The 24265-nt window shown below is 54.5% G+C and overlaps 1 protein-coding gene across 12 annotated transcripts; it reads right to left on the reverse strand.

The window, feature by feature from the left end:
• Positions 1-9194: 9194 nt before the first annotated feature.
• IL17REL (interleukin 17 receptor E like) lies at positions 9195-23965 on the reverse strand. 12 transcript variants are annotated; one of them, XM_074326612.1, is made up of 17 exons: positions 23609-23965; positions 20657-20684; positions 15084-15233; positions 14790-14899; positions 14401-14515; positions 14115-14159; positions 13723-13862; positions 13402-13473; positions 13268-13322; positions 12546-12709; positions 12435-12479; positions 12097-12154; positions 11781-11953; positions 11474-11554; positions 11201-11258; positions 10821-10861; positions 9195-10138 (listed from the first exon to the last, which is right to left on the reverse strand). In XM_074326612.1, exons 1-17 carry the CDS (start codon positions 23708-23710, stop codon positions 10022-10024), a joined length of 1554 nt encoding a protein of 517 aa, XP_074182713.1. In that variant the 5' UTR covers positions 23711-23965; the 3' UTR covers positions 9195-10021. The 12 variants fall into 12 exon arrangements, with proteins under 12 accessions (XP_074182713.1, XP_074182720.1, XP_074182719.1 ...); XM_074326619.1 differs by having other exon boundaries at positions 9195-10465; positions 23609-23964; XM_074326618.1 differs by having other exon boundaries at positions 9195-10468; positions 23609-23964.
• Positions 23966-24265: the final 300 nt, after the last annotated feature.

The following is a 24265-nucleotide window of genomic DNA, read 5'->3' on the forward strand; positions in this document are numbered from 1 at the left end:
GGGGACCAATGTATGGACAGTTCCACGTGGGGCCTCCGGTCCCTGCTCGTCCCCTCTGACCGGGTACCTTGGCCCCACCCCTAATCAAGCTGCAAGGGGTCAGCCTCAAGCGGCTGCATGAAGTCCTGGAGGGACACGGGTCGCACGTTCCCAGACTCCTCCTTTATGTTTCTCCGGAATTGTTGTTCCGGATGCAACTGTTTCCAAAGTTCAAGCAGGAGTGCATTGGGTTGCTGGTCTATTTTTTCCTGATCAACCCCTGCTGCCACGAGATCACGCCACATCTGTGCGCGTGTTACTCTCTGAGGCCCACGACCTCGCCCCTTTACCTTTGGTGTGGGCTTCCAGGTCTCAACTGTGCGGACCTCCTGTCTTAACTTCCTTCGCCTCCGGCTTTCAACATCCCCTAGGGTGGCCATGGCAGTTGTAACTTCATGGATCCGTCGCCCTACATACAGTGTAAGAATAGCAACCAAGGATCCAAAAGCACTCGCAGGTGCACTATCCAAAACCAGATCTCTCATGCTGGCAGTAAAAAGCTCGTCATCTGGGCCCTGCATGTTGAGGTTAAAAATAGCATGTCTCATACCCATTTCACGGATTATTTGCGTAAGTTCTGTATATGACTGCCATTGACTCACAGTGTCTGGCAGCTCGCCAGCCTGTTCCCATACGGTGCGTACCGCAGCCGTGAGCCACGCCATTAGAGAATGGTTGCCTTGGTTGTTGGCCAACCTATGGCAGTTTTGTAACCTTTGTCGCAGGGACGGATGCACTGTCACGAAGGCTAGCTTTTCCATCTCGCCTGGGCATTGTCTGCTCCCTCATCCCATAAACGTAACAGCCAAGCCGAGACTGGCTCTCCAGGGCGCTGTCGGCACCGCCTCCCCAGCTCCTGCAACTCAGTGGGAGTGCATGGGGTGTAGGTCGTGAACTCAGTCACAGCTGGGTTGCCGGCAGCAACGGCCCCGGGGCCCAAAGGTTGCTCATGCTTTACCTTGTGCTTCATGATGGGCCGGGCTTGGAGGTTGGGAGCTGCATTGTCTCCACTTGCTTCCTCTGCCTCTGCCTCAGAGTCTCCACCTTGGGGCCCCTGTTCTAACAGGCGGACCCAAGCTTCCAGCGCGTCCAACCGGGACACCTGGTCAGGCACCTGGGCCCTTTCATTAAGCACATTTTCCGTGTTGAGACTCAAAGCCGTGAGGAACATCCAGCCCACGCGGCCGGCTGTAGCCTTCTCCTCCTCCGGCAACTGCTCAGCCAGAGCCTGTAGGGCCCTCTCCATGCTCGCCGGAGAGCCGTCCATGTCCTCCCACCCCTCCTTGGGGGTCCAACTCCTGAGAACAGTGGCCACTGGACACCATACACTGTGTGGGGGCCACACATCCTCCTGCCCAGAGTCAGACGCCATTCCTACCTGGTCGGAATCTTGCTCACCGTGCCAGGTGTCTGAGTGGGTGGAGGCCTCCTTGTAAGCTATCCACAAGCTTCGGATCCTAAGGCCGCAGCAGACCAACAAAAGGAGGACACCGCCTTCTATGCCCAAGAAGGTGGTGTGCCAGCTGGAGCCTCGAGTCTCCCAGGCAGATCGCGCCTCCCGTTCCCGGTGTCGCTCCTCATGGGCCTCCCGAAGCTGGGCTCTCACACGAACAAACCGCTCCACCATGCTTCGGTAGGTTTTGGCTGGCACCATACCCTGTTCGCTGCGCCATTTGTCGTGCGGGGAGGCCTGCAGGGTCTCTGGTCCCGCTCCCCACATAACGCAGGATATGGTGAGGCCAAAAAGGAACACCCATGGAGCCATAGGTAGGGGAGTCATACCACTACGGTCTCACTGGAGGCTGGGTTCACTGGACGTGCGACCTGCTGTCCGTTTTGTCTGCAACCCACCGACGACTCTCTTTCACTCTCCTCCACTCTCCTCGGCTCTCCTCCGTAGCCGCAGCAGTTATATTAGCGGCTAATTGGCTAACTGGCTACAGCTGACGGCCAACCAGCCCCAGCTGATGGCCATCTACTACCCGAGCCAGCACCCCTCCACGTGAGGCCGAGAGCCTGTAAACTACTTTCTGGGGCTCTGCCCCCACACACGTCCATCCTGGCAGCCAAGTGCTGCACTTCTTGCTCCGTAAAATGGGTACCCCTGTCACTTTCAATGACTTGGGGGCACCCATAGAGGGCGCACGGCCGTGTAATAGCGACCACTGTCTGCCGCTGATCCGCAGCCGGACACGGCCAAGCAAATATCAACCCCGTAGCAGTGTCTACTGCTGTGAACGCATACATAGCATTGCGGGCCTTAGGCAGGGGTCCAATGTAATCCACTTGCTAGAGAGTGAGGGGCACCCTCCCTCGCGTAGTCTGCTGTGTCTTCCAGGGGAGCCTCTGCCTTTGGGGGCTGTCCTGGGCACAGATGGCACAGTCATAGCAGGCATCTGCTATCTCCTGCCATTTCAAAGGCAGGCCCCACCGTCTGCTCACCTGCCACATGGTTCGGCTTCCAGCGTGCTGCAATTTCCTATGCAGCCAATGGGCCACATCAGTGGCAGGAGCCCGCTCTAACCATCGTACCCATGCTAGGGCGTCTGCTTCATCATTGCCTGGGGACACTAAGGGGGAGTGACCTGTGACATGCATTAAGGTCACCTTTTTCTGCCCTAGGTCCCAGAGGTCCTGCCACATGGCTTGACCCCACAGTGGACGGTGTCCCACCAACCAGTTTTGGTGTTTCCATGTAGGGAGCCACAACGTTAGGCCCCGACACCGCCCAGCTGTCAGTGCAAATAACTAGGGGCCCAGGCTCGTGGCTGATTACCATCCACACAGCTCATAGCTCAGCCCATTGGCTACTCTGGCCTGTTCCAGTATCAAACCAAATGGTGTCTGTTTTGAGCTGCACACCAATAGCCATCCAAATGGCTGCAGCTCCTCACGGGTCTCCTGAAACAGAGCATTCATGTGTGTAAAGTGCTCCATTACCCTTTTGGGGATTCTGGCCAACACCATACCCTGCTCGCTGCACCATTCATCACGCAGGGTCTCAGCTCCCGCTCCCCGCACCAGAACACAGGACATGGTGAGGCCAAAAAGGAACACCAACGAAGCCATAGATAGGGGAGTCACACCACTATATTCTCGCTGGCGGCTGGGTTGGAGACACAGGAAGCAGGAGCCACACGACGCAACCTGCCGTCCACTTCTGTGCCAACCAACCTCACTTGCTAGCTGCAATCCGCGCTTGCTAGCTCAGCCTCGGCAGTTACATCAGTGGCCAGTGGCTAACTGGTTACAGCTGATGGCCAACTAATCACAGCTGATGGCCATCTACTACCTGAGCCAGCACCTTTCCACATGAGGCTGAGAGCCTGGAAACTGCTCTCTGGGACTCTGTCTCCACACTAGACTTGGAGCTGAGCTGTACCCTCCACAACTAGATTGAAGGACAACTTGGAGCTGATGGGCCCTGGAGAAACACACTGTTCCCCAATATCCAATATTCCCCAATAAAAATTTTTTTAAAAAGTAAAAAAAAAGAATAATTAGAAATAATGCTACACTCCAAAAAATCAATGAAATACTAAAAGAGGCAGTAATGGAAGAATTAGGAACAAAAACCATATAACATACAGAAAACAGACTGAATGGTAGAAGTAAATCCTTTCCTTTCAGTAATCACTTTAAATGTAAATAGATTAAAACTCTCCAATTAAAAGGTAGAGATTGGTTGAGTGCCTTAAAAACATGATCTATCTACACGCTGTGTAGAAGAGACTCACTTTAGATACACAGACACACGGAGGTTGACAGTAAAAGGATGGAATAAGTCATTCCATGCGAATAGCAACCAAACAGAGCAGCTGTGGCTGTGTTGTCACCACACAAAATGGGCTGCATGTCAAATGGTCCTGAGAACAAGTTATTTCTCTTGAAACGGGTTGTACCTGCCTGTCTCATATGAAAGGGTGAGATTTCTGTCTTTGCAATCTCTTAATGCTTATTCAATAATAAAATTGTTTAATTGTCCTGTACCTTTGTGAAGAAGATGCACTGGGTTGGCAGGAGACTGTGTTTTTAATTGTCCCAATGGTGTCCACTAACTCTTTCATTTCCTTCATGTCTTTGCGTGAGACCCACCCTGCCCTCTGCCCCCAGGACTGTCTCCTTTCCTTTATTTTGTTCTGCTTTTCTTTTCTGAATGTCCTAGTTTACTCTTTTATCAATGTTTATGCTTCTCTCTTTTGCCTCATGCAGGGATCTGTGTCTGTTTTGTTCACTGAGGGAGTGGGTATACAGCAGGCACTGCATAATGATTGGTGAATGAATGAATGAATGACAGTCTAATGGGCAGCTCAGCCTCAACACGCCCGACCACCAACTCCTGCTGCTGCACCCCACCTTATCTCACCAAGCCCCACCCTCCAGCTGAGGAGGCCAAACATTGTTCCCTTTTTTTTTTTTACATTTAGTATTATTTTATATTACTTTCAGGTGTACAGAATACTGCTTAGACATTTATATAATTTAGGAAGTGATCCCCCCGACTAGTCTAGTACCCACCCGGCACTGTACATAGTTATAACCATATTGTTCCCTATGCTGTACTTTACATCCCATGACTATTTTGTAACTACCATTTGTACTTCTTAGTTCCTTCACCTTTTTCTCCTGCTCCCCAACCCCCTCCCATCTATCACCCCAACAAATCTGGTACCCGTCTGACCCATACATGGTTATTACAATATTATTGATTATATTCCTTATGCTATACCCACATCCCCATGACTACTGTGTCACACCAATTTGCACTTCTGAATCCCTTCCCCTTTTTCACCCACACCCCCAAATCCCCTTCCATCTGGCAACCATCAAAATGTTCTCTGTATCTATGAGTTTGTTTCTGTTTTACTTGTTCATTTTGTTCTTTAGATTCCACATATAAGTGAAATCGCATTGCATCTGTCTTTCTCTGTCTGACATGCTCCACTCAGCGCAGTACCCTCCAGTCCATCCATGCTGCCCAGATGGCAAGGACCCATTCCCTTCCCTGGCCGAGCAATATTCCATTGTATATGTACCACCTCCTCTTTATCCATTCTTCCATCAATAGACACCCAGGCTGCCTCCACATCTTGGCCGTTGTAAACACTGCTGCAATGAGCACATGGATGCACACGTCCCCTGGAAGTAGCATTTGGGTTTCTTCAGATAAATACCCAGAAGTGGGATAACTGGGTCCTTCTTTGCCTCTTGTTACAGTCTTTGTTTTAAAGTCTATTTTGTCTGGTACAAGTATTGCTGCCCCAGCTTTTTTTTTTTTTTTTTCCCCATTTTCATGAAATATCTTTTTCCATCTTTTTATTTTTCGTCTGTGTGTGTCTTTCAATATGAAGTGAGTCTCTTATACACAGCGTATATTAGGGTTCTATTTTCTTATCCATTCAGCCCTCCTATGTCTTTTGATTAGAGCATTTAATCAATTTACATTGAAAGTAATTGTTGATAGATATGTAGCTATTGCCATTTTGCCATTTTATTATTCATAATTTTGATTTTTTTTTTTCCATCTTAAAGAGTCCCTCTAACATTCCTTGTAATACTGGTTTGGTGATGATGAACTCCTTTAGCTTTTTCTTGTCTGGGAAGCTCTTTATCTGTCCCTCAATTCTAATTGATAGCCTTTCTGGGTAGAGTAATCTTAGTTGTAGGTCCTTACTTTTCATCACGTTGGATATTTTGTGTTACTCTCTTCTAGCCTGCGAAGTTTCTGTTGAGAAATCAGCTGCCAATTCTATCGGAGCTCCCATATAAGTTACTAGTAGCCTTTCTCTTGCTGCGTTTAGTATTCTCTCTCTGTTGTTAACCTTTGCCATTCTAATTATAACGTGTCTTCGTGTGGGCATGTTTGGGTTCATCTTGTTTGAGACTCTCTGCATTTCCTGGGCTTGTATATCTATTTCCTTTACCAGGTTAGGAAAGTTTTTAGTCATTATTTCTTCAAATAGTTTCTCGATGCCTTGCTTTCTCTCTTCTCCTTCTGGTACCCCTATGAATGCCAATGTTATGCTTGATGTTGTCCCAGAGGGCTCTTAAATTATCCTTTTTTTGTTTTTTCACAATTCTTTTTTCTTTTTGCTGTTCCACTTGGGTGTTTTCTGCTACCTTGTCTTCCAAATCGCTGATTCGATCCTCTGCTTCATCTAGTCTTCTGGTGATTTCTTCTAGTGCATTCTTCATTTCACTTATTGTATTTTTCATATCTGACTGGTTCATTTTTATGGTTTCTATGTCTTTTTTTATACTTGCTAGCTCTCTGTTGAAGTTCTCACTAAGTTCCTTGAGCATACTTATAACCAGTGTTTTGAATTCTGTCTCTGATAGGTTGCTGGTCTCCATTTCGTTTAGTTCTTTTTCTGGAGTTTTCTCCTGTTCTTTCATTTGTGATGTATTTCTTTGTTTCCTCATTTGGCTGCCTGTCTGTTTGTTTCTGTCTATTAGGTAGATTTGCTACATCCCCCAGTCTTGGCTGGGTGGCCTTATGTATTAGGTGCCCTGTGGGACCCTGCCACAGTCTCCCTGGTCACCTGCTCTGGGTGCTCCAGGAATGTCCCTTGGGTTGTGTGTGCCCTCCTGTTATAGTTGAGCCTTGGTTGCTATTGGCATGTCAGTGGGTGGGATTGACCCTCAGGCTGACTGGTTGTGGGGTTTGGCCACGTCCACAGCTTATGGGCTGCTGTGCAGGGGGCGGAGGGACTCACTCCACTGAGTGGGATTTGCCCAGTGGGCGCTTGTGCCTGTTGAGACCTCCCTTTGGGTGTGCCACTTGTGGGGATAATTGGTACTGTACCTCCAAGTATGTTGGTTCTGGGGCCTCTTGTGAGGGGCTCCAGTGCAGGCTCAGGTCACCCACTGCTTGTTGGTAGCCGGGGACTAGCTGGTAGGAGCTACAAAGTGATCCACATTTGGTATATGCCTGTTTTAACCCTGGAGGTGCATGGGAGGGGCCACGCTGCAAACCCAGGACGCCTGCCACCAGTACCGGGCCTGGGGTATCGCCACAAAAGCCAGGACACCTGGACGCCTGCTGCCACCTGCCAGCTCCCTTAAGGTTCAGCCACTGATAAAGCCTTGTGTGGTATGAAAGTTGGGTGAGGCAGGGTCTCAGGGAGTCACGAGAGTGGGAGGAGTTGTGGTCACCAGGTTAATGTAAATTCTGGTTTGATGCCAGTGCTGAGTCTGGAGTGACTCAGCAAAAGCCTCAGGGCACATGGAGGCCAGTCACCACCCACCTGGGGTCTGTCAGACTCTGATAGTTTTCCTAGAAAGAGTGCAATATGGGCAAGGCTGACTGTTGGCGTTGGGGGAGTTGGGCGGGACAGGGTCCCAGTGAATCAGCAAGGCAGAGCATGGGAACTCAGTAGGCCAATCAGATTCAGATTTGGCCAGAAGTGTAGGGGGCGGGCTCAACACAGGAAAGATGGCGCCTGCCTGCTGCTGAACAGGAGGAGCACCTCCTCATAGGGAAATGCCTACTGTCCTCCAGCCCTCGTCTGGGAGCCGCACACCTCAGTCTGACCCTCGTATGCCTCTGACAGCCCCCAAGTGACTCTCCCTCTGCTGGAGCCCAACGTGAGTGCCTGCAAGTGAGCAAGTCTGTGGGTGGGCCATTTAAGAAGACGCCTGGGTTTCCTGCAGCTTCTGTCCCCCTGGATGATCAGAATCCCCACTGTTTTTCACAGCCAGATGTTGTGAGGGCTCCTCTTCCTGGCACCAGTACTCTGGCCTGCGGAGGCCAGTGTGGGGCTGGGGTTCCTCGCTCCTCTGGGGGAAACCCCACGGCCGAGATATCCCTCCTGGTTCTCAACCACCACATGGAGGTTTGTGGCATGTTCTGTGTCTCTGCCTCTCCTACCAGTCTCAAGGTGGCTTCTTCTTTGTATACTTAATTATAAAAGTTCTGTTCAGCTAGACTTCACATGGTTCCCTGTGTTGATTGTTCTGTAATTTAGTTGCAATTTTTATTTGTTCATGGAAAGGAAGCAGGCAAAGTGTTTATCTATTCTGCCACCTTGAATCTCTCCTAACTGTCAAAACGTTTTTCTTTTTACTTGTATACATGCTCCCCATGTCAGGACACCCTGTATCCCCACCTGCTTACCACACCTCACCTCTCACCTGTCTGATCCTATTAGTCAAGTAGCTGTGTCCCTCCCGTGTGCAGTGTCTGCTCACATGTTTTGGGGACCACCCTACTCTACAAGGCACGCCTCCCACACTTCCTGCTTGCTTTCCCAGCCTCCTTCCCAACCTCACACTGGCAGTGCATGCGTGCGCGTGGTCAGCTGGGCAGCTGAACCATGAGGTCCCCACCCCATTCTCTATAGCCCTGAACATCCTTAGTCCTGGAGTAGAAAGCCCTTGCATGTGTTTGGGCCTCAGTTTCCCCCATATGTGGGATGGCCAGGACTGTAGGGAAGTCTTGAAGGCCTGCACCTCCTCAGCTCCCTTGACCGGCTCCTGCAACCCCTCCCACACACACCTCCAGGCACGCAAGGACTCCTGTGGTACCCCTGGGTCAGAGCCCAGGGCGAGGGCCTGGATGGTCTTGGCGTGGGGCAGAGGTGGTCCCTCACCCTGCCCTGTGCCCTGATAGGGAGGGGGCACCAGGGGCAGGCAGAGTTCTCCAGAGGATCCCCTCCCCACCACCACAAGGACACTTGGTGAGCTGACCTGGGATAGGGGTGGGGCGCCTGGAGCCCCAGTGCAGCCTCCCTGTCCCCTCTGCCTCCTTACCCTACTCCAGCCCTGGCTCCGGCGCCCTGAGGTGCACCTTCAGCACTTTTATGGGGAAGCTGGGAGGGCGGGGCTTCCAGAAAGGGGTGGGTACTCCCTGTCAGTCGGGAGAGCTGGGGGAGCACTGCCCAGGGCCTGGTGCCCCTCTCCCTCCCACACATGGGGGTGGCAGCCATGGTGGTGTTGGCATCCCTAGCCTGTCAGTGTCCTTGGGGACAGCCTGGGGTCTCATACGTGGTGAGGGGCAGACTCCACCCACCGGCATGGTGCTGCCCTCACCCCACTGCAGTCACGATCTCGGCCCCACCTTTCAGGTACAACTCGGCCCCGTTACTCTCCCCTCTTGCCCCAAGGAGCTACCTTGTCCTGCAGACCCCATCTCTGCCCTCAAGGGAAGAGGCAAGCCAGGTAGACAGGTGTTTACTGGGTGGAGGGGGTATGTTGGCTTTGCCCACACCCTAGCCAGCTGGGGGCAGCAGGCAGCCCCCATTAAGGGAGGGATGAGAATCTCTCAGCGGCCTGTCGCTGGCGGGAGGACGGACAGTGAAGTCAAGGCCCGGCGTTAGGAGTACATTTGCAGAGGCTGCATGGCTGACGGTCCAGTGCCAGGCCTGCAGGGCCTCTGCCTGTGTGCACCTTGGTCAGGTAGAGACGACACCAGGACTCCTGATGGCAGCCCAGTGGTCCGTGTGAGCCAGCATGAGAGTTCTGTGAGGGCAGACTTGGAAGGCCAACTGCTGGGAACCCCTGGCCAGGGGCACGGAAGTCACGCCGCAGGGCCACGGGTCCTCCATGGTGCTTGAGCAGATGGCACACGGTGGCCCTCAGTGAATGTGACGTCTGAGATGTGGCCAGCCCTACTGAACTGGCTGGGCTGGGGCCTGAGCTCTGGGAAGGCTGGTGTGGGGTGGGAGCCCGGGGGGCATGCAGAAGCCCTGGTTCTCAGCAGAGTCCCTGCAGGACCCTGGAGGGAAAGCTGGGGTTGTCCAGAGGAGACTGTCCAAGCTGAGACAGGGCAGGTCAGGGGCCAGGTCATCTGAGGAAGGGGACAGCCCACCCAGCCATTCTGTCTGCCCCACCCAGGGGACACAGGAAGGAGCTAAAGACCCTTTTTCTAACCAGAAGCCCCCAGCCCAACCCAAGGGCCACCATGTAGAGCTACAAGGTGCCTGGGCCCCACAGCCTAGGGTCAGGTGAGGCCCTCCCCCCGCTCTGAGCCTGGCCTTCTCTGTCAAGGCGTGGGGTGCCCAGATGTGAGTTGGTCTCCCACTTTGCCCCAGTCGTCCACCCCTGGCACTTCCTTGTTCTTGAGACACCTGGTCTCAGTGTGCTGTCCCCCAGGTGGCAGCTGGGGAGAGAGAAATGGGGGCCTGGCTCAGTCAGCCAAGTACCAGCCTTGTCTGGGAGCAAACCTTCCCTCAGCCACCACCCCACTTGTGACGGAAGGAAGGAGAGGGAGCTGCAGGCCCCAAAGCTCCGGCCTCAGTGTGCAGGCCCCCTCCCAGCTGCCCAGTCCTGGTGAGGCAATGTCCATGTCCCATCTCCAAGAGGAGTCCACCTGGGCCAAGAGCCCCAGTTCAGACACAGGCACCTGGGGTGACCATCCTGACTTGGCCTGTCATCTGCTGGAGGTGATCTTTGCAGGGAAATGGGACCCAGACTTGGCCGAAAAGCTCTGCTGAGGGGTGGGGGAAGAAGAGGACGAAGGTCTGAGTTGCCCTCTGCAGGCCCTGGGGCATTTCCTGGGGGGTATCAGGATCAGCGCTGCCCGGGAATTGCTGTGATTCAGCTGAGCTCAGAAGCCATTCTGAGATCCTGTCAGGCTGGCCAGCTGTGGGAAGGGTCAGAGGGCCTGGATGCCTGGAGGCTGGCCCCTCCCTCCCTAACCCTCCCCACGCCATGGCTCCCAGAGCAGCCAGGAGAGCTTTTGTGCTTGTAGCAGGAGGGTGCCTGCCCCCATTCATACCCCAGTGCCCCTGGCCCCCAGGTGGAGGCCACCCTCCTGGGCTAACCTAGGACCTGCCAGTTACCTCTGTTAAGTCTGAGGTCCCTGGAGTCTGGTCCTCAGCGGCTGCATGGGCAAAGGTGGGCCAAAGGACATCGTGAGTTCCTGGACAGTTGGAACCAGAGCCCTAGTCAGGGATGGTGGACACTCAGGGTAGAGAGGGCAACACCACTGACGCAGTGAGACTTAGGGGAGGCCAGGCCTCTGCCTCTGTCTGGTCTGCCCCTACCCGAGCTCAGAAGCCTGGCCTGACTCAGGCGTGGCATCCACCCTGACTGGGAGAGAGGGCACCAGGGGCTGGGCTCACAGCAGAGGCTGGGCCAGCTCTGGGCCTCCTGCGGCCCTGAGTGTCCCCCGCCTGCACCCTTCTGGCTGAGGTGGCTGAGGCCCGGCTCTGGTACTCACCGCACAGGAGGTTACACAGCTGCTGGGGGGCGGAGAAGTGCATGTCGGTCCTCCAGCCCTGCAGACAGGGCCAGCGGGGTCAGTGTGGCCTGGCCTGCGGCTCTTCCCTGTGCCCCGCCCAAGTCTCCCAGAAGGATGGCCTGGAGGGGCTGCTGGGCTGAAGGGTCCTAGAGCAAAGTCAGGCCCTGGGGCAGCCCTGGGGAGGCCGGAGCTCCCAGTCTCTGATGGCAGGGGGACTGAGGTATGGGGGGCAGGGCAGGGCAGGACCACCACCTGGATGCACGTGTCAGGCCCGCAGGCCTCATCCCTGGGAATGTCCACGAAGGCAACTGGAGGGTCTGTTGTGAAGTCACCCTGGTCGGGGGAGGCATAGGACACAGGCAGTCAGGGGCAGACCAGGCTACTCTCATGCACACATGTGCGCTTGCGTGTGTGTGCATGTACGTGGGGCATGGGCGTCAGTCCTCCCAGCATGCTCCCCACCAGGCAGCCTCTGGGAGCTACTCAGGGCCCAGTGGGAGATAGAGGGCTACAGGTAATGAAGGGGTCGGCCACCCTCCCCAGGACAGTGCCTACCTACCCGGCTCACTGAGGCTGGAGGGAGGGGTGTGGCCTGCAGTGTTCGGTGACAGGCAAGGGGCCACATCTTCCTTCGGTGACACAGGCGCACTTGGAAGCTGGTGGGGCTGGGCGAGAAGAAGGCCACCCGGAGGTGGGCCCGAGAGGGTGCCCACTGGATGGTCATCTTCCAGGCTGCAGGGGTGAGGGGAGGAGGCTCAGCTCCCCACGCACCACCCCTCCTCCCTCCCAGTGACCCAGGCTGTCTCCCTGCCTCACTGCTGTCACACTGCAAAGGCCGCAGCCAGTCAGCCTCCGCCCGCCCATGGAAAGTTTACCTGGGAAGCGTGGCTGTTCGAAAGGGCACCTCACCCAGAAGCCCAGGCTGGTGGAGAACTGCAGAGAGATGGGGGACCCAGGTGTGGTGGGGTGTGGACTTGCGGGCTGCTTCATGGCCCCCTGGGACTGTCTCCCCACCCAGCCCTTAGTTCCACCCACTGTCAGACCAAGAGAGGGGTCAGAGCAGCTGATGGAGGCTGGACCCCAGGCTGGACAAGGCATGGGGATTGGGGCTGTAGACCCCCTGCCCGATGTCCCAAACCCTTCCACCTGCCTCCTAACCCCCATCCACGAGCACTGGTAGTGCACGTGGCCGACTGCGGCCCGGCTCACTCACCTTCAGGCAGAGCTGGGGCTGGGTGTCCACCAACGAATACTGCACCTGCGGGGACTCACTTCAGGGCCCTGGCCATTGTGCTCACCCCCATCCCCACCAGGGGGCACTCACCCTGCCATGTGCAGGCCGGTCTGAGTTTTCCAGCTCGAGGCAGTGGACCCCTGGCCCTGGGCGCCAGCACAGGCTCACGTGGCCACTCACGGGACAGGCGGGCTCCCAGCTCAGTGCCTGGCTCCCTGGGTGGTAGTGGATGGCATCCCACAGTGCCTCTGTGTCTGAAGGGACCCACCCCCGGGCTCGAGTCAGTTGGGCACTATGTCACCTGCCAGTGGCCCACAGGACCTGGCACCTGAGTGAGTGACCGATGAGCTGTGGCCAAGGTTTCAGGTGCAGTTCTCCTTGCGTCTCTGGGCCCTGGCCCGAGTCTGTGTGTGCACGTGTTCAGTGTCACAGCAGAGCCAAGAGCAGGGGTCCCTCCTGCACCCTTGGAGACCCCTCTCAACAAGACTTGCTTCCTCCAGGTGAGCCAGGCCATCACACGCACATGCGTGTACATGAGGCACACATATGCACACACTGTGCACACGCATATCCCTGCACAGGCTCTGCCACCTGGAGGGGCTGCCGGCACACAGCTGTGGCTACATGCCCTCCAGAGCAGGCTCAAGCACTGAGGCTGGGCCTGCCGCACACCCTCGCCTCAGTCCCCCAGTGTCAGACCTCCCAGCTGGACCAGGCCGGCCCCCACCCTGCTGGCCACTCCTCACCTACCCACCTCCCACCCTTCTGTCCCCCTCTCCCCACAGCCCTTGGCAGGACGACAAGACACTTGCCATCTTCAAAGGGGCATGTCTGGGTCCGCACCGCATCAGGGGTTGCAGGCCAGCTCTGTGGGAGGGTCTGAGGTCAGCAGGGCCTGCCCATTCCTTTGTCCCCTCCCAGCAGTCGGGGCCACACCCTCACTGACCTCAAGGCACAGGCACGGCATCTCTTGGCTATAAGGCAGAGAGACCATCCGGGAAACACTGTTGGCTGTCACCTGCAGCGGACAGGACCAGAGTGCTTAGCAGCTGGGTCCAGTGGGTGGGGTCTGGGGTGGGCGGCGCCTGGCCTAGGAGTGGGCAGGGCTGGGGGCAGGCGGGCCATGAGTGGGCTGAGGGTCATAGTTTAAGGGTGGAAGGCGGGGCCTGAGCAGGGCCTGGGCCTGGAAGGGCTCGTACATGGGTGGGCGGGGCTTGGGCGGGGCGGAGCTTGGCCCTGGATGGGCTTTGGTGTATTGAGATCTCACCTGCACCGGCTCACCGGCATCCTCGCAAGTGAACCACTTGAGGCAGAGCCGCAGGTAGTAGTCGGGGCTCCCAGGGGCCTCGGGCACCTGAACCAGAACAACCTTGCGACTGCGGTCCACCCAGTAAGATAGTTTCTCCGCTGTAGGGGGTGGCAAGGAAGGCCCCGCTGGGACCAGAGGTCACTGGACACTGGGTCATGGACGCAGGGCTCCACCTGTCCTGAGCTGGGGTGGCCGCCCCTGCTAGCCCCTGGCATTTGGGAGTCGTTCACCTGAGGACCCATCATGATTTCCCAAGTGGGGTGGGAAGAAGACCCTGGTGGGAGGGCATGTGGGCCCACAGCAACCTGAGGGTCTTCCCAGGTTGTGGTCCCAGCTGAGGGGGGCCTCACCAAAGCAGTCGGGCACATTCCTTCCCACGTCCTCGTCTCTGCAGTCTGCAAGTGACAGTGGCAATGGTGAGCCCAGCTTGCTCTGCCCTGAGGGGCCATCCCCCCCAGCTGGGCCTCAGTCCATGTAGTTTCCAGAAGTCCCTCCTCTCCAGGGAGGCTGTGACCCCAAATTAAGCCAAAGACCTTGCTGAAACTGTCCAGCAAGGGTCCAGCCTCCTGCCCTGGCTGGGTTCCACCCAAGTCAGTCCTTAGAGGCTGGTGACAGCTGTGCCCTGTGGGCTCCCACCTTCCACGTTGTACTGCTGGTCCAGCTGGACCCCACAGAAGTGGGGGACAGTCCTCAGGGTGATGTAGAGGCTCTGGGCCATGCTCACCTCAAAGCAGTTGAAGTGTACCTGGAGCTGGGCAGATACAGGTGTGAGCCAGGTGGACCTGGGGCCTCTGCCCACCCGCCTGTAGCCAGGCCAGCTGCACCTGCCACAGCTGGAACCCAGGGTCTGCAAGCAGAGGAGAGGGGACACCCATTCCTTGGGCCTTGGGTGGCAGAGCCCAGGGCAGATTGTGGATCAGTTATCCGGGAGGGGAGAGCAGACAGGACCAGGCCAGGGGACAACTGCTGCTGCCTGGCAAAGGCTTGGGGCTGGACGGCAGGTCTGGGTAGGGCCCTGGCCTCACCTGCTGCCCCACCTGCTGCCGGCGGGAGGCCCTGGAGACCCGCATGCTGTGACAGTGTGTCTCCTGGGTATCCAGGCTCATGGAGCAGGCCTCCAGGCCCCGCAGGCTCTCTGGTGGAGGAAGGGGCCAGGCAGGCTCGTCAGACTGTGGCAGTGAGACCCCTCCTCCCCTCCTGTCTGGGACGTGCAGTTAGCAGGGCCCCTCTACCTACCCTCCCCTGCCCACCCCCACTTGTCGTGGGATTAAAGGAGCCCTGAGAATACCGCCCCATTTCCTGGGTGTTAGCCCTCTCACCATGCAGCGTGAGGGAGGCGTGAACACGCAGGAGCAGGGAGCAGCCATCCTGGGGGGCACACTTCATAACGGTGGAGAGCATCAGAGCCTCCAGGACTGACCTGGACATGGATGGAGGGGGTTGCCGGCAGAAGCTGTTGAAAACGTTCCCTGGGGAGGGGAGAAGGAGGGTGAGTGCACAGGGTTCCCTGGCATCTGGGTAAAGCTTTGTGGGTGGTTGGGCCAGGGGGCAGGCAGTCTGGGGAGGGGGCCTCCTTATCTTGCCTCAGTGCAGTCAGGGTACCAGTCCCCTGGCGAGTGGTGGGCCCCTTTTAGCATACAAGAGATGAAAGAATTCCTCATCAGAGGACCCAAACTACAGAAAAGTGTTAAGAAAGTCCTTGTGATATGAAGGAAACCGATGCCAGATGGAACTGTATCAGAGGCATAAAGAGCTCCAGACATGGAAACCATGTGGGTACATACAAAACATACTTCCTTGTCATTTAAATGTGTCTAAAAGACAATTGAATGTTTAAACAAAACAAAAAAATGAAAATGTCTGGCAGGGCTCAGCACACGTGTGAAAGGGACAGGAATGAGTACAGCAGCATGAACGCCCAGAGGGGAGATGTGGAACTATCTGTAGTAAGATCCTTAGGCTATACACGAAGGGTTACCATGAGTTAAAGGTGTAGATTGTAACCCCAAAGCAACCACTAAGAGTTTGAGCTGGTAATCAACAAAGGAGATAAAGTAGAATTCACACACACATAAAAATCTCAATCCAAAAGAAGGCAAAAAGAAGGCTAATGGAGAAGAGATGGAACAAATAGCAGGATGACAAATTTAAACCTAACCGTATCAATAATCACATTAAATGTAAATGTTTAACTACCATAGTTAAAAGACAAAGATTGGGGCTGGCCAGATGGCTCAGGTGGTTGGCTCTCCGTGCTCCTAACGCCGAAGGCTGCTGGTTCGATTCCCACATGAGCCAGTGCCAGATGGCTCAGTTGGTTGGAGTGCAGGTTCTCAACCACAAAGTTGCTGGTTCAACTCCTACAAGGGATGGTGGGCTGTGCCCCCTGCAACTAACAATAGCAACTGGACCTGGAGCTGAGCTGCTCCCTCCACAACTAAGACTGAAAAGACAACAACTTGACTTGGAAAAAGTCCTGGAAGTACACACTGTTCCCCAATAAAGTCCTGTTCCCCTCCCCCCACAAAAAAGGCAAAGATTTTCGGATTGTATAAAATAGCTAGACTCAACCCTATGCTGCCTATGAGAAATGTACTTCAAAAAAGATACAAATTGGTTAAAAGTAAAAGGATAAAAATGAAAAGAGACATGACATGCTAATAATAATCAAAAGAAAGCCAGAATACCAGAAATAGATTTCATGGCTAAGAATATTACCAAAGATTACCAAAGATTACCAAAGAGAGGCATTTCATAACACTACAGGCAGCAATTCATCAGAAGGACATAACAATCCTATATGCTTACACACTTAATATCAGAGTTTCACAATACATGAAATAAAACTGATAAAACTACCTGGGGAAATAGATGAGCCCACAATTATAGTTGGAGATTTCAATAGTCTTCTCTCTATAATTGACAGAACAAGTAGGCAGAAATCAGAAAGAATACAGCCTGTACAACACAATCAATCAACCTTTGATTGACGTTCTAGAACACCCACCCAATGGCAGCAGAATCTGCATGCTTTTCAAGTGTACATGGAACATTTATCAAACTAGGCCATATTCTGATCCATAAAACAGCCTCAATAAATTTAAAAGGATACAAACGATCGTGTTTGACCAAAATGCAGTTAATTTAGACATCAACAAAATATTTCTGGAAAGATCTCCAAATATTTGTAAAGTAATCAGCACACTTCTAAAGAACCCATAGGCCAAAGAAGAAATGAAAAGGGAAATTAAAAACGACTTTGAACTAAATGAACATGAAAAGACAACATATTTAAAAATTGGATGCTACTAAAGCAGTACTTTATGGGAAATTTGTAGCACTAAACTCCTGTATTAGAAAAGAAAAGATCTGAAACCAGTGACCTCAGCTTTCACCTTAAGGCACTAGAGAAAGAAGAAGAAATGCAAACCCTAAAGTAATACACTGTTTTAAGTCAATTACATCTCAGACTGGAGAAAAAAAAAAGAATAAGAAACTCAAAGTAATCAGAAGAAAGGAAATAATAAAGAACAGCGTGGCAACCGATGAAATAGGAAACAGAAAAGCAATAAAAAGTCAATGAAAGCTCCATGTTGTCAGAATGTGTTCCATGCCACCCATCTCTCCGTGCAGCATGAAGTCTCAGTTTCGCAAACGGCCATGTATTTAGTTCTCATCCGCATTTCTGACAGGCTGCGCTACTTAGCAGAGCGTCATGGGGACAATATCCCATGAGTCCCTGCTGGTTGCACCTTTATACCTGAAGTTTTCAGTTTTTCTTATAACACTGTGTAAATGGGAGGCATAGGTTACGTTGATTTGGTATTTATGCACTGCAATGCGATGGCTACTATAACCATAGTTACCACCTCAGTCACGCCACATAATTATCATTTCCTTTTGTGGGACTGGGATAATTAAGACCTAGGGTCTTGGCAAGTTTGCTGATTATAATACAATATTGTTGCCTGTATTCACTATACTGTGCGTTATAGTTTTGCTGTCCCTTTTCTTCTAGCGTAAAATGCTGCGATTGAAAAATCTGATACAATATACCTTTCTTTCCATTATAAATTCTGCCAAGAGACCCATAAGACTTGTCCTCTTTAAAATCCAGTGGTTTTACTAAAATACATTTTGGTATTGGGTATTCAGAATTGGTATTCTTAGGTGTGTGGCTTGCCCTTTCAATATCTAGTTTCAAGAAAACAATTCTTTTTAATCTCTTAAACTGTAGTTCTTAGTGTTCGTTCTGTTGCTTTGGTCTTCTTCAGATGTCATCTGTAGTTTGGACATTCTTTGGCTCTGCAACATTTACCCTTTATGCGCACATCATTTTAATCTCACTTTTTAATTTCTTTTTGATTTTTAAATAATTGATTTCTTCTTTTTCACTCAAGGCACTCAGCATTGGGTCTATTCACTCTTGTGCTCTTCTAATGTAGTTTTTCTAAAATGTTTTTCTTTTATTTCTAATTCTGAGTGTTGTCACCTCATTTTTGAATATTTTAAATTTTTGTTCATATCATTCTTACGTCCTTTTCTTGAGTGTGCTAACCCATTTTGAAGCGAAATGTTAGTTTGGGGATTTTTTTCGCCTTCTTGGTGCACTCCCACTGTTTGTTGGGATGTCATTCTATTCTTTATTCTCTTTTTATTATCATTGCTCCTCTGGAATGTGTCCTTGATATCATTCCATTCCTTACATTTATGGGAATTGCGTTTCCCTGAGCTTTCAGCAGGAGGCTTTGTTCTGGTGGCTTTTCTCACGTCACAAAGCTCCCTCATCCATTGATTTTGTGTAGCATTGAAAAATATGGTGGATTGCTTTTTCAGTTTTGCCCTTTCAGGATTGCTCTTTCCCCTCATCTGCGTCTCTCTGTACCCCGTTTTTATTGACTCTGACATCCTCATTCTGCTAATCCTTGCTGCCACTCCAGACTTCTCTGTGTGGGGCCAGCTCACATAGCCCAGTGGGGACAGTGGGGCTGACCGTTCCTCTGGCCCCAGCAGCCACTGGACTGGGGCAGCCCTGGCTTCCGCTGCTCTTCCCAAGTTGGCTGCACACTTTCCAGGGACTCCTTGCTGTCTGTTTGGGGTTCTCCTGCACTCGGTCTGCTGCCTGCTGCATAGATGCCAAAATCCCACACGCCTGCAGTGTCGGCCTCTCCTCCGGTGCTGGGAGCCTACACCTCACGCTGTTGTCAGCGTTGTCACCCCTTGTTTCAACTGTCATTGCTCTGTTGGCATCTGAGCATTCAGGGATGCCACCCCACACTGCCACCACCATCTCCTGGAACAATGGAGGAAAGAAAGGGGCAAAGAGGGGACTCGCTCTACCAGAGACAGCATGGGTCAGCAAGCGGGGAGGGACAAGGACGGAGACAGCGTGGCCTTGCTCAGATGTGACCGCTGGAAATCCAACATCTGGCAGAATCTGTAGAGAGCTGCGAAGTGGGACCAAATCCGAAAGAATGGCACTAACACAGGATAGAAAAATTTAAATAAGAATGAAAGGAAGGAAGGGAGGTTGGAGGGAGAAAGGAACACAGAATTCAAAAGATGGCAAAGAACAGGGGTAGAAGAAAATGTAACCAAGGGTTGGAGGGACATTCCTCGGGCGCCTCCATGGACAGAACGTCTGAATAAGGACCCAGGCTCAGTGAAACAAGGAATCAAAGGCAGACGGCCAAACAGCGGGACAATTGGAGGGGACATACCCATCGACCAAGGAACAAGGGGAGGCCCCAACAGCCCGATTTCAGAGGCAATACACGCAGGAGAAATGCGCTTATGGGCAGATTTGGCTGACAATTAAACTACTGGCTCGGAGTGACGGAATGGTAACCAGGGAGGGGGACAGTCGATGGGCCCCAGTGATGGCAGAGGAGGACACAGCTGCAGGCTGAGAAAGCGCAGTGGGACCCCGCAAGGTGACCCAGTGGCTTGAGTGAGTGACCACATTCAGGACAGAGAGACTTCTGCAGGCCCTCATCAGACACCTCCCCAGCACAGCCTGCGGGAGACGTGTGTGGACAGGGTCCATGGCAGAGAGAGCCCCGGAGCTCGGGCCACAGCAGCTCGCCTGGGAAAGCGGTGGCTTTGGCCCTCCGCTCGGAGGGTCCTGAAGCAGAATGACCAGCGACGTGAGTTGACACCAGTAAATGCCCAACAACCACTAAACCCACAGCTGGTCACGCGATGGTGGTACCGTGGAAACGGCCTGGGCTCAGGGCCTGTGCTGTGGCTCCACGTGGGCCACGCTGCCCCTTCCACCCAGCCTGCTTTACCATCTCCACAACTTCGGAGGGGATCTGAGGAAACAGCACCTCTTGAGGTGAAGAAACATTTCATTAAAGTTTAGCCGTTTCTTTATTTTTTCTTATTTTAAATGGCATAAGGTAATTTCATTCTTATAGAATATTTCAGTCTATCCTATTAACTTACATTTGCCTACAAAAATGTCTCAACAATGGTTTCCTAGTGCAAATAATACTTAATTCTGTATGGGGGCCTTGGAGCGAGATTTAACTTTCCTGCTTATATAATACATTCCAAGTCACTTATGTTCCTTTTAGTAAACAGTGTTACAAAGACAACAAAGCTGTTTTGAAGTGGGGTATCATTTTACATTGGGCAAACATGGGAAAGTCTCATAAGAAAAAGAGGGCGTTTCTGTGTGTTGCTGGTTGGGATGTGGCCTGGCTTGGCCACTGCGGAAAGCCACGTGACGTCGTCTAGTAAACCAGGAAAGAATGTGTGACCGCTACATCCAGCAAGCCCACCATTGGGCATGAGCACCTGGCTGTGGACAGGGACAGGCCCAACCCCAGGGAGGATAAGGGGACCCTGGTGGCCTGGGTGGCCTGATGACTGGGAAGGATGTACTCACGGTTCATGTGGTTCCTGCAGGTGAAGCCCTGGAGACCAAACAATGAGAGGTGGTGAGAGGTGAGCTCGGCCACCTCCTGCCCCAGCTCCTGAACCCAGCCTGGATGGGCCAAAGAGTCACTCAGACCCTTACTCCCCAGTGGGGTGTGAGGGGGCCACAGTCCTTGGTCCCTCCTCGGTATCTGGGGGCACTGGCCCTGTGAGAATCCAGCCTGAGGCCGGCACACAGTGGTCACTCAGTAAATGGTGCGACTTGGACCTGTGGACCGTTAGGCCTCACTGCCCCCGGCTACATGCACGACTACCAGGGCAGGTGCTGCCCGTGGCTCCGCAGGGCACGGGCCGTGCTCAACAGCGACACCGAGTGGCAGCAAGAAGCAACCGCAGTGGTGACCTCTGCTCCCTTCCTCGGAGAGAATTGACCCTCTGGAGACCTAGGAAGCTCTGACAGTAGGCTGGGGGCTCAAGATGGAGACCCTGACTTCCTGCTGGTGGCACAGGTGGGACAGTGGAAGAATCAAAGTCGGGTCCGTGTCTATTCTTTGCATTTGGGGAGCACTGCTACTGGCGAAATCCCCCACCCACCCCGTTTCTAAACAAGTTTTCCTTTGGGGTAGGAGCGTTTCCCAGCATCCCTACGGTAACAGCTGGTGAGGCAGGGCGCACTTGCGGGCGCGTTCCTCTTGGCTGAACTCCAGGCCAGTCTTGCATCTCATCCATTCCCCCACTAATGTCTGTCCTCTGCTCCATGTCGCAAGTCTGTCTGATCTTCACCCCGCTGTCACCACCCCATTTCTGACCACCATGACGTCTCCCTAGAGACTGCTGGCGTGCTGCTCCTCTATCTCCAGCTGCCACAAAACCTACCGCGGTCAGAGGAACAGACTGCCTTGGACACCTTCTCCCTGCAGCCCTGCCCACCAGCCAGAGGCAGAGACCCCAGGGGCTCCTCCAGGCTGGCCAGCCCACCTGGGCGCCCCCTCCAGCTTGTGACTGAGCAGGGTGTGGGGAAAGGCAGGAGTGGGCAGCTGGCCCAGTGTGTGCAGGAGACAGCAGAGCATGCTGGGGAGACCCACGCAGGCGGGGAGATGTGGGCTGTTTGGTGGAGACTAGGGAAAGGGCTGGCCCCGTGCCCTGGGCCTTGCGAGGGGTGGGGCAGCACAGGGATGTAGAAGTCCTGGGTTTTCTGTTGGGCTTCTTGGGGCTTCCCGGCCAGACATTGAGGGTGTTTGTGGAGAGGGACCCCTGAGCCGTCTTTGAGGTGGGGTCTGGAACCCTCGTGCTGCCCTCACTGGGCCTGGGCTCCCACTGAGGTTTCCTGCTCCCTCTCCTGTCCTAACCCCTCCTTTTGAACCTGCAGCAGCACCCCCTCCTCCCTGAACCCCACTGGCCCAGCGGGGCACCTGCGGGGGGGGGGGCAGCAGCGAGCTAGAGCGAGGGCAGTGCAGCCCTCTTCTCCCTCCCTTCCTTGTCCCTCTCCCTCTCCCTCTCCTCCCTTTTCTTGGAAGATTCTTTCCCTCCTCACAGCCCGGGGGGAGGGGTGGGCTCAGTCCTCAGCCTCTGACCATCCTGTCCCTTCCCAAGGTGGGATGGCCCCGCCCTGGCCTCCACTCCCACACCAGGCTGCCCCCAAACATCAGCTCTCTGTGTCTGATGGGCGTCTCAAACCCCGCATTTCCCAAATGAGTTTCTTCCCCCACCACTTGCCCCCAGGCTCCCATCTCAGGACTGTCTCCTCCATCAATCCTGAGGCTCCTGAGGCTCAAGGCTACCTAAGGCCAACTTCTGTTGTCCCTCCCTGTGCATCCAGGGCCCAGGGCCCAGGGCCCGTCCTGCCAGCTCCACCCCCAGCAGTCCCTTAACCTCCCCGTCTCCACTGTGGGGCAGGTCTGGGCTGCTGTCCCCCAGCTGGACCCACCTGTTTCCTCCACACCCACCAGCAGCCTGAGAGCACCTCTCCCAGCCCCACCCCCGTGGGTCCCTGCGCCTCTGATCTGAGCTCAGCCCCCAGCCTCCGAGGCCCTGCCTGACCCTTGCCCCTGCGCTCTAGTCACCCCACTCTGTCCCTCACTGAGCTCCTGGGGTCCGTCCGCTGGACACACTCCTAGGCTTCTTGGAGCTGCCTTTCTTCCTGAAAGAGGACCAAGTGTCCCCAAGTGTCCCTGGGGGCCTGGCCACCGCCCAGAGGCACACATGACGAGCCTTCACCCCAGGCCGCCTCTCCCCTCTGCCCTTTCTCCTCTTCTCCTGAGCTGTCGTCACCACCTCAGTCTAGTTTTGTGTGTTTTCCCCAAGTAGAACACAGTTCCCGAGGGCAGGGGCTGTGTCTGGCTCCCTGCTTCCCCCACCCAGAACAGTGCACACAGCAGGTGCTCAGTGAGGACCCCTCCCCATGGCCATGACACCTGTGCTCTCTCCATGCCATGTCCCCCACTGCCCACGGGACACCTTCCAGGCCGTATCCCGCTGTGCCGGAGGCACCTCTTGGGACGCAAGCACACTTTTCATAGCAGGTGCTGCGGGAACCCTCCCTCAGGTGACGCTGAGTCAGCCTGCTCTGCCCTGAAAAGTCCCGGGACACCACCGATTCTGAGCTGTGTCCTTGCCCTGCAGCCCCTTCCCGCCCAGGATGAGCATGTTCCCCGAAGCATTTCCTTAGTGGATGTCCACACAAGCCCAGATGCCCAGATGACACAACGTGGCTCAGTGAAACAGGAGGGCTCAGGCTGCCCCTAACTCAGCCCCTCCGAGAGGGAGGGTCACAGGTGTGCCAGCTTCCCCGGCGCCCTGGCTCTCAGCAAACATTTCCCAGAGCAGCACTGCAGGGTCCCCAGACCCCAGGTCCCCTCAGCCTCCTGTCACCCACTGCCTCCAGGGCCCCCCCCATACCAAAGGTGCCAGGTTAGTGCTCACCGTCGGAGGAACCAGCGCTTAAGAGGGAGTGGGGGCTCACCTGGGAACAGGAGAGACCACATTCTGTGACCCGGGGGATGGCCAGGCTGTGGTAGGTGCTCCAGGTCAGGGAGAGGAGTGTGACTGCCCACCTGGCCAGCATTGCCCGGTGGCCACCACTGCGTGGTGTGTGCGTCTGTGTGCGCGCGGAGAGGATGAGCTTGCAGAAGGCTGTGACAGCTGCTCCTGCCTCCCCAGTCTGTGGCTCCAGCCCCAGAGACAAAAAGAAAGCCTCTGGAACAGACACTTCCGTTCCCAGTGGAACACAGCCCAAGTGGGCCGGCTGAAGCCACAGCCCCACAACTTCCCGCCTGTCCCAGCTCGCCTTGGGGCCCTGGACTCTGGCCAGACGCCCAGGGCCTTTCTAAGCTGCCAAAGACTCCTGGAAACTTGAGTTTTGGGGGCCCCAGGTAACTGGGTTCCCCATGGGGTTAGTGGCTGGAGCAGGGCTGGCTGTGGGCCTGTGGGACCTAGGAGGGATCCCACACACCCCACGGTTCCTGGGTACACCCCTATTTCTCAGGCAGCCATCCTGATGGCAGGGGATGGACAGTGGCCAATGACCCCGGTTGTCTAGCTCGGCTGTGCCAGCCACGGGAGCGGGAGCCATCCTGGGTGCCTGCACCCCAGAGCTGCCACCTCCAACCCTGACCCCCTT

The sequence above is a fragment of the Rhinolophus sinicus genome, linkage group LG02 (genome assembly GCF_036562045.2).
Source record: "Rhinolophus sinicus isolate RSC01 linkage group LG02, ASM3656204v1, whole genome shotgun sequence".
Classification (NCBI taxonomy): Eukaryota; Metazoa; Chordata; class Mammalia; order Chiroptera; family Rhinolophidae; genus Rhinolophus; species Rhinolophus sinicus.